Source organism: Pteronotus mesoamericanus, unplaced genomic scaffold (assembly GCF_021234165.1).
Source record: "Pteronotus mesoamericanus isolate MK-2021 breed Mesoamerican mustached bat unplaced genomic scaffold, CSHL_Meso_final contig_40, whole genome shotgun sequence".
Classification (NCBI taxonomy): Eukaryota; Metazoa; Chordata; class Mammalia; order Chiroptera; family Mormoopidae; genus Pteronotus; species Pteronotus mesoamericanus.
The window spans coordinates 13,175,165-13,184,937 of NW_026555150.1; the positions used below are offsets into that span (position 1 = coordinate 13,175,165).

Sequence of the window (9,773 nt, forward strand, 5' to 3'; positions counted from 1 at the left end):
CAGTTTTGACAGGTCGGCCTTATGCAGTAGGTATCCTGTGGGACCCAGGGGCACAGCCTTCTTGATCACCCAAGCTGGGTGCTCCAAGAATGTCCCTTGTGTGGGTTATGTGGACCCTCTTGTTGTAATTGAATGTTGATTGGTATTGGCTCATTTGTGTGTGGGGTTGATACTCAGGCTGGCTGACTGTAAGGATTGACCCAAATCATAGTGTACAAGCTACTATGCAGGTACTGACCATATGAAGTAGAATTTGCCACAGCAGTGTCTGGTACTTGCCAAGACCTCCCTTTAGATATGCTGCTTGTGAAGCTAACTGGAGGATCCTACTCTGATCTTGTCTGAAGCTGGCCACTGTGTGTTTTTCTGGGGCCTCTTGGGAGGGACTCTGGTGCAGGTTAGTGTCAGACATTTCCTGTGACTAGCTCTGGGCAACCTATTTGGAGCTACAAAGTGATCCACAGTTTGTGGCTGTCTCTTCTCAGCTTGGGTGTGCTCAGAAAGGAACAAGTTGTACGCTGAGGCCGGCTTTTACCAGCACCAGGCCCAGGGGCAGGTCAGCAAAAGTCTAAAGGGACCCAGAGTTTTTCCTTTGCAAGCCTCCACCTGCCAGCTGCCTGTTAGGCTCAGTCACTGAAAGAGCCTCTAGTGGTACTAAGGATGCATGAGGAAGGTTCTCAGTGAGTCACCAGGTAGGGGTGAGTGATGTTCACTAGTTTGATGCAGGTTCAAACTCAGTGCCAGTGCATAGGCCTCTCAGCAAATGTCACTAGGTATACTGCCTGGCTGCCACCTGCCAGGTGCCCAAGACCTTTATGGTAGGGCCGGATCTCAGGGAGTCATCAGGGTGAGGCCAGTGAGGTTTATCAGTCCCCAATATACCAAGATTTGGTTGTGTGAAGGGATAGCTCTGTACTGATCCCAGAACCACATACTTCATTCTGTCCAAAATCCTGCCAGGAGCCTGAGATAAATAAGGCATGGCTATCAGGAGCTCAGGAGGTTTGGGCTAGTCGATCTCCAGTGAGGGGAAAGTGTTGGTCAGGCTTGGGGAAAAGTGGGAGGAGTGGCCTCCACCCCAGAGTCATACAACTCATTCTGTCCTAGATTCTGCCCAGGCCTTGGCAGGGCAAAGCCACCAGAATTCAAGATGGTGGGACCACCTAGACCCCAGAGGGTGGGGCTAGTGGATCTCCTGTGAAGGGGAGGCACTAGTCAGGTTCACAAGAAGTTGGGAAGAATGGCCCCCACCCTAATGTCACACTGCTTAGTCACTGATACCCTCTGAGTCTATATCCCAGCCCAGGCATCTGCCTCTTCAACAGGGCACAAGCTCTGCAGGGTCAGGTGACAGGGAGTCCAGAGGGTAGGGCTTTGCATTACCCCAGGCTGCTTCCCTAAGTGGGGGAGTGCTCCACCCATGAAAGAAGCCTCTGTGGTATGGGAGAGGAACTCAACACAGAAGTCCTAGTAGTTGTCCCCACAGCTTTCTCCTCCCAGAACCAAAAACCCCAGTCTCTCCTCACACATCTATAGTCCACTTTGCCCTCCCTCCACTTGAGCCCAGGGTGGGTGGCTTTGAACAAGATTTTGTGCATTGGCTTCTTAGAAGTGTTCTTTTGTCTCTAGCAGACCTCTATTTCTCCTTGGCAGGAAGAATCCCTGCTGATTTTCCCAGCCAGATATTTGTGGGTATCTCTTCTCAGTTCTGTGTTCTGGGATGGGAAGCTCAGAGTGGGGTGTGACCCCACATTCCTCAAGGGGAACCTCTGAAGCTAAGACATCCCTGTAGAATCTCAGCTACTGCCCATGGGAATGGGGCCAGCCCTTTTTGTGTCTCCGCCCTTCATACCAGTCTAGATGTGGCCTCTTCTATAAATCCTTGCTTATGAGACTCCTATTCAGCTAGTCTTCAGTTAGTTAAGCAGGTTGCTTCATCTCTATTTTAGTTGTATTTCTAATTTGGTCCTGGGAGGAGGTAAGTGTGACATCCACCTAGTATTCCACCATCTTGGATCTCCCCAAGAGCTTTCCATACTCACTGGGATTCAACTCCTTCATTGCCATTCAGGGCCTCTACAATGAGGCTTTAGTACACATGCTCTCCTAAACTTTCCCCAAACTAACTTTCTCCATTCTTGCCAGCACTGGTTAGGTGAGGCTGCTGGACTTCATGATGCCATGAGGATGCCATGATCACCCAAATTACTCCTGTACAACCCACTATTCCCAGAAGCATTTCCAAACAACTATCTCCTTTTCTGGCCTGTTCACATACTTTAGAAAGCAAAGGACCTTTGAAAGCATCTTGGTTAAATCTGCTATTTTTACAGACAAGGACGAACTTGCTCCAAATCACAAGTTTCTCCCCACCACTGGCCTGTTTATACTACAGTGTTCTGCACTTTACCCAATAATATTTATGGACTTGAGGCTGAAGATGGTGACATTTGCTTTTTTGGCTTTGTCTTGGCTCTAATCTCCACCAACTGCTATGCTAGCACTGGAAGGAGTTGATAATACTTACTGCACAAAGTGTGCTGATTAGACATAAACAGATGGACTTATCTCTATTTCTAAAACATATTCTAGTAAAAGTATGACATTTTAAATACATTATTGATATTCAAATCATGTTCAAACAAAATCCATCTTCTTTATTAAATATCTAAAATACCAAAGTATTCTAGTCTACTGTAAGCTCTGTGAGAGAAAGGATGACATGTATTTCCTAGAATATAATGGGCAGTGTCACAAAAATTTTGTTTAATAAATAACAGATGGAAGCAATGACTATTCTTTAACATCATTTCATACTACTTAAGTTGAAGACAATATATCTATATAAGACAAGTTCTAACACTCCTATTGCCATATAACAGCAATAATGTAAAATTACCATTAAGAAATGTTAATTCTGAATCCCTTTTTATACTTCCTTAAGAACTCAGAGCATTGTAGGACTCCAAACTACATGTTTTCCATCTGTGCTGAGATGCTAACTAATACCGGTGAAGTTCTACATGTGTTATGGTGAATGTCTCACCCTCTCATTTGAAATAGTGGGAGGGCATAACAGCTCTTGTCAAAGACAGCTGCATCCTTTGTAAGTGAAGTTTCCCTGGGAGAGCCAAGTGGCCTACAGCCTGATGGACCAGGACAGCATTCCTAGCTGCAACAGTCCATTCAATGGCTGCCTCACCCTGTACTACAGGCTTGTCAATTCATCCTGCTTTACTGAAAAATCCAGAAAACGAAGGAGTGGGAGCATGGGCTTGAGGTGTGAGCAGGCACACGCACTATGGAGTTCTTAATAAGGCATAGCTCTTTCCAAATACCATACGATTTCACTTATATGTGGAATTTGAAGAACAAAATAATAAACAAACAAAATTGAAGCAGACTCATAGATATAGAGAGCAGACTGATGGCTGCCAGAGAGGAGGAGGAGAGCTGGGGAACTGGGTGAAAAAGGTGAAGGGATTAAAAAGTACAAATTGGTAGTTATAAAACTATCATAGGATGTAAGTACAGTGTAAAATATATAGTCAACAATATTGTAATAACTATGTAGGATGCTAGGTAGGTACTGGCAATATTGGGGGAACATTTCATAAAGTATATGAGTGTCTAACCATTATGTCGTACACCTAAAACTAATACAAAATATTAAATGTAAACTATAATTGAAAAATAAAATTTTAAGAAAATATATAGTTTTTTCAAAAGAGATCTGCCTTTTAAAAAGAACTGGATAGAAAATAAAGCATTTACAATATTTAAAAAGGAATTACTAAAAGAAAAAAAGAACGCTTTCCCCATATAAATGCCTTTTAGTCCTTTCATGTTAGCGATAAACTACTGAATTTTAGATAACAACTAATTACTCCCTGTATGGCTGCTGGAAAATTTAGAGATGCTAAAAGTCTAGGATGCAACATGAATATCATCAGATTCTTTGAATTGTCTAGATGCTGACCTCTCCCTCCCCCCAGCCACCCTGTGTGTGCAGGCCAGTGCCATACCTGTTGAAGAAAAACGAGGCTAAGGCAATTTCTTTGTGCCCGATTCTGAATTCCTCCCACAGATGAAGTGTAGCACTAGAGTTGGCTACAGACAGAAGGAGTTTGGCCCAAGAAAATCATGCAGAATTTGCGAGCTCTGACAGCTAGTAAGCAACAATGTTTTAATACATTTTCAAAGATAGTCTTAGAAATTCTAGAGTGAGCAGGAATCCTCTCATCCCAAACAACATATTGGCAAACAGATGCATGATGTGAAATTTCTAGGTTTTTTCTAAAAGAAATGTTATTCTTAAAAAACAACTTGTGCCTTTTGCCAGCCAAGCACTCTCTCTTTGTCCTCTCAGGGCAACAGGGCTATAGTCATTTCTATTCAGCAGTTATATATTACCCAAGCACTTTACCATCTGCTGAGGCAGGAAAGCATCTCAAATGAAGCTCTGAGAGCAAGATTCATGGTCTTGGTGAGTGGCCACCATGGCCGCTCCTGCCTCCGTAATGTCAATTGGTGGCTGTAAGTCAGAAGGTGGCCCCTGCCCCTGCTGAAGGCCCTACTAACAATCACCAGGCCCCCAGGATCCTCTCATTCTTTTCTAATTTGTAGTGATTTCCAACAGAGCAAAGAGAAGCCCCTCTGCAACCTAGCCAAGAGACCTGATCCTGGTGAGCATAAAGCTTCAAAGAAGTGGAAACCTCTTCTTCCAATAAGTGTGGCAACCGTGGCCCAAAATCTCATACAAACTCACATGTGTAAAATTACGGAAAATCTGTGATGATGTAGATGATAACAATGTCAGCCAACATTTGTTGAATGTTTACTTAGTGATAATTACTAACGAAATGTCTCACTGTGTTTTTGCAAAACCCACACTCATCAAGGCACACCGAATGGAGCAAAGACAGCTGTGGAGTCAAACAGAACTGGTGTAAGTGCCCTGCTGTGCCACTAACATGCTCAAGGACCTTGCAAAAATCCTTCAGCCCCTTTGGGCTTCACTTTCATCTGAAAAATGGGGATACTTTTTCCCACTCTTCCCTCTTCCCAAAGATACTACAAATTTATAGAGAAATACCAGAGATAAGAGATGTGAAATCTCCTCAGAAATCGAAATGTGCTCTTCACAAATATGAGGCTTGGAGAGGCTCCAGTCCAAGGTCACAAAGCTGGCTTGTGGCTGGCCTGAAACTATGGCCCAGGTGTTGGAACTCACAGCCCAAACAGACTAAGCTATTGTTCCCCTCAGTTCAGCAGGGTACAGAGACCACCAGCTGGCACAGAAGGCTGCTGGACACAGGAACTCCCAATGGCTGACTCTCTCATCGCCTGAGGCCAGTTCCTCTCCCTCATACATCACTACCAGTACAGCTGCCCCTGTCTCTAATTTTCACCTTTCTCTCTCTCTCTCTCTCTCTCTCTCTCTCTCTCTCGCTCGCTCTCTCTCTGTCTCTCTCTCTCTCTCTCTCCTTCTCTCTCTCTCTCTCATTTACGCATCTCTTGGTTCTTACACATTATCAGACAGAACTGGTGCCACAAGCATGAATCTGTTAACATCCTTGTAAATTCTGGAAATCACAGGCTCTAACCATTCTTCAATTTGAAGATATCTGGAGATGGGTACGAATTAATGAAATAAAAAGGTGCCCTTAGAATAGCACTGTGTTTCTCCAGCGAATTTCATTTCATTTTTTGCAAATATTGTAAGATCCAGCAATTCTGTTTTAAAAAAATGGTTCTTCTTTGATTAGACTAGATGGCACTGTGTTATCACCCTTTTTATGTCCAAGAAAACCTCATTTTTTTCAAATAATTTTACTTCAATATGGGGCAATCCAGAAGGTATGTTTATAGACCAAGTTACACCCTGACCTACATGTCCAAAAGGATTTTAAAATGCACATGTGCCCTGTGGAACTCAAAACAGTGTCATGGCTTCCATTGTGCCTAAGACCACAGTTTTAGTTCTCTGCCACAGTCACAGCTGTGGAATTTAATTTTTGCCCTAAAGAGCTTTTTATATCACCATGCTGCACTACACCTACAAGCTCCATCAGCAAGATAAATTATTTGCAATATTGCCAAATTGTTTGGGATCTTTATAAACACTAGAATATTGTGGTGACAATGACTTACAAAATTCTCATAATGGATTGAGGCAGCAAACTTCCTGAGGCCAAAATTCTCTTAAGATGGTGAAAAGAAAATCAGTTAGCATTGGAAAGGAAATGAAAGTTCAACAGATTTTGCCAGAATTCCAGCATTCAAGAAAGAACACTGTAAACTGAAGGAAGGTAAAATGAGTATGGGGTGATGATTCCTCTGAATCTCAGCGGTAGCCAAAAAGTCAGAAGGCTCCATTTGCCTGTGGCTGGGCAGAAGAAACTGCACTGGCTGTGGCATTCCAAGTGACACCTGCAAAGTGCTGCCTAGTCCAGAGCACCGTACCTCCCACAGAGGGTTAGTGAGGCAGTGTTGGGAGAGGGTACAGGTAGGCAGCCATTGAAGCGGCGGTGGCAGCAGCCTCAAGAGTCCCTGTGGTCACTTCGATAAGGAAGCAAAGAGCACGGCCATGTCTGCCCACTCAGAGACCCAGTCAGGCGGCCCCCTGGCAAGCAGACTTACCTTGCCTATTCCCTGGACTCCCTGCACAACCAATATTTGTTTTAGGCAGAATGGGAGCCCTATCCGGAGCAACGCACTCCAATACACCCTTCCTGCCCCCACCTTTATGGTATTCCATGACCTCCACCAACCTGGAATTGCCGCTGGTTGGAGAAAAATGCCCTAGCTTCAAAAGCAAGTGGCTACAAGCTCTTCATAAATCAAATTTTTCCGCATCATCCCGGGGTACCAGCAAATGTGTTGGCGGCATGGGTTTGTAAATTACAAGCGAGCAGTTTCTCAAGGTTCAACCCCACAAGGGGTCAGAGCAGGGTCCCAGCCCTCCCTTCGAACCGCAGGGTGCCCCTTGCACTGGAAAAATGCTGTGAATGTCTGCGTGCAGCCCGTAAAGAGAGGCACAAACTGAGTAACACGAGCTCTCTCTGGTATCATCAACAAACGGCACAGGGACACCCACTCTCCAAGGAGAGCAAAGCCAGTAGAGAAAGGCGTAAAGAGGCGACAAAAGTCAGCCAGGAAGAAAAAAAAAGCAGAAATAGTGAAAGAGAAAGAAGGGAAGCAAAGCGAAGCGAGCGAAGTAAACGGAAAGAGAAGGCAAGATCAAGACAAGATCAGGAGCATGAGAAAGAGGGAAATACAAGTAGGGGAAGCAAGAATAAAAGCGAGGAAAGAATTCGGGAGTGGGAAACAGGAAGAAATTGAAAAGGAGACTTCGGAACCGGAGTGCAGAGAAGAGCGAGGACAGGTGAGGCTGAGAACACTACACACAGTGCGGTTCTTTCAGGCGCTCCATTTCGGAGTCTGCATGCCGTACCCTGTCCCAACGGCGGGCTGGGGGCGCTCGTTCTGGGCCTCCTGGCCACTTCCCCGGCACTAGCTCCTAGCCAACAAGCAGACCAACCCGGAGACGAACAGACAGGAGTCCCGGCCGGAGCGGACAAGCGTCCTGCGGCTACCAGTGTGCGCGCCAGGACACCTGGCGACTGCCCAGCAAAGGAGCAACTGCTACGGGGCCGAGGTGAGTAATAAGTCGCAGGCATCCGCCAGCCACGCTTCCCTGCGCTCTGCCCACCCAGGCCCACGTCCGGTCCTGCACACCTCCGGCGCGCACTCACCTAGATGGTCTCAGCCTGGCGTCGCGCTTGCCATCCACCACGGCGGGCACGCAGCTGGTAAGCTCGGTCCAGTCGGCGTGCAGCCCGCAGCTCCAGCCTGTGGAGAACCTGGAGAAGAGCCAGGTCTCCCGCTTACCCGGCCGGTGGCAAGTGCATTTCTTCTGACCCACGCGGCATTCACAAGGCTGCTCCAGCTGGATGTTTCGCACCAGGTGGCGACCAAAAGTGGTACCTCCGGTTTTCTGGATGTGCAGGAACACGATCAGGTCATCGCCGTTGATGTCGAAGTCTACCTTGCGCAGGAGATCGCCTCGGCTGAAATTGTAATGGGGCACGAACCTGGCGGAGCTCTCATCTTCTGAGCGGTATGGGTCCGGCATCGGGGAGCTGAACGCCTGCAGACGGAGGAGCTGGCATTCTGTGCCGGGGCACACGTATTGCAGGACGATCACGGCAAATAGGAAGAGCATCACCAAAGCCAGCAGCAGCTTGTTGGATTTCTCATCCATATTCCCGACGCTGGGGGAAACCCAAGTTCGTTACGTCAATCCCGCAGCTCAGCCCGCACTCGCTGTGCGCCCGCAAACCCCCCTCCCCGTGGCGCCACTGTTGCACCCTTTTCCCCCCTCCCCTCCACACAGAGTACTCCACCGCAGCAGCAGCCGAGGCGGCGGTGGCGCCCTTCCTCGCTTCCTTCCTTCCCGGCAGGCTCAGCGCTGTGGCTTCTGCCGCACACCACCCCCACCCTACCCCCCAACTCCTTCCCGCTGGCCGTCTGCCCTCTCCCCGCGCCGGAGCTCTCAGGAGCCGTTTCGCAGGGTTTCGTATCCCTAGAACCCCGGTTGCCCCACTTCCCAACTCACACCCCCAGTCCGAGCCCCCGTGTGTCTCCCTTCACTCTCGGTGGCTCCGTGGCTCCCATCCCCATCCCAATTCGCCCACCGAACTCTCCCGGGCGCTTCTTTCTCCCAGTCCCCTCGGCGGTTATGCCGCCAACCCCCAGCCTGCCCGAGCGGGCTTCCTCCCCTTGGGCCCCCTCCCAAGCCTTCCTCTTTCCCCCACCCGGTTGGGTTGCCCACCTTGGAGGCCGCCTGGAGTGAGATCGGAGTCGGGTGTGCTGAGTTCCCCTTGGGGAAGGAGTACTCCGGCAGCCCGACTTGCAAGCAGAGACGCTGCGCTGCCGGCTCCGGCGGAACCTCGGGGAGGGAGCCGCAGCGTGGTCAAAAGCGCGCAGCGTCCCCTCGGAGCGCCCAAGCCCCGTTGCCCTGATCCAACTGGAACTTTGCGCCCTTCCCTTCCCCTCACGCCTGTCTTCCCTCTTTGCACGGCTCCCTCTCGCCCAGGCCCGGGAGTGCAAATCCCGTTTTCGCCTAAAACGTACCTGGCTAGCGGGCCGAAAATCTTGGAGAAGACTGCACCGAGCACGTGCTTCAGTGAGTGGCCCAGGGCTGCCAGGCCCCGAGTGAGCAGGGCCCGGCAGAGGGAGCCCAGGTCCCAGCGTCTCCTGAGGTCGTGCATCCGCCCGCGGCGGCCTCGGGGCAGCAGCGCGAAGAGTGGGGCGCGCGCGTCTCCCGCCAGGGAGGAAGACGCCTTCAGGGGCTCGTCCAGCAGCGGCTGGGAGTTGAATCCGCGAGACACACCCCTAGGAGGGCCCGCGCGGACTGAGGCGGCGACTGATCCTGGCCGGCTCTCTGCCAATTCAGCCTCTACTCTGGAATGCCGGCGGGGACAGGTGGTGCGGGCGGGCGCTCTTCGCTCCGGTTGCAGTGTCCGCCTGAGCTCCCGGGCTGCACACTCAGACAGTGCCATTCCCCCCTTCAGGCAACTCAGGGTACTAAGGATCAGGAGCGAGCTTGAATTTATGTAATACTGCCTCACGCCTAAATGCTCGAGCCACTTCACAAGCAGAGGACCTGGGTTTTCTCTTGTCTTGGGGAACGGTGGTTACTACAGTGAGCGCATCACTCCACTTTGGCTCGTGATTTCAACCTCCTCTAAAATAGCAAAGGCGCAAAT

At 49.2% G+C, this 9,773-nt stretch overlaps 1 protein-coding gene across 1 annotated transcript in view; it reads right to left on the reverse strand.

Annotated features, from left to right (window-relative positions):
- HS6ST2 (heparan sulfate 6-O-sulfotransferase 2) overlaps nucleotides 1-9,566 on the reverse strand; it is a 350,213-nt gene extending 340,647 nt beyond the window's left edge. The window contains exons 1-2 of the mRNA XM_054577032.1: nucleotides 9,139-9,566; nucleotides 7,758-8,276 (exon numbers count right to left, since the gene is read on the reverse strand). Of these exons, the coding sequence (XP_054433007.1) occupies nucleotides 7,758-8,276; nucleotides 9,139-9,566 (947 nt within the window). The remainder of the gene's footprint in view (nucleotides 1-7,757; nucleotides 8,277-9,138) is intronic.
- Between the last annotated feature and the right edge of the window lie 207 nt (nucleotides 9,567-9,773).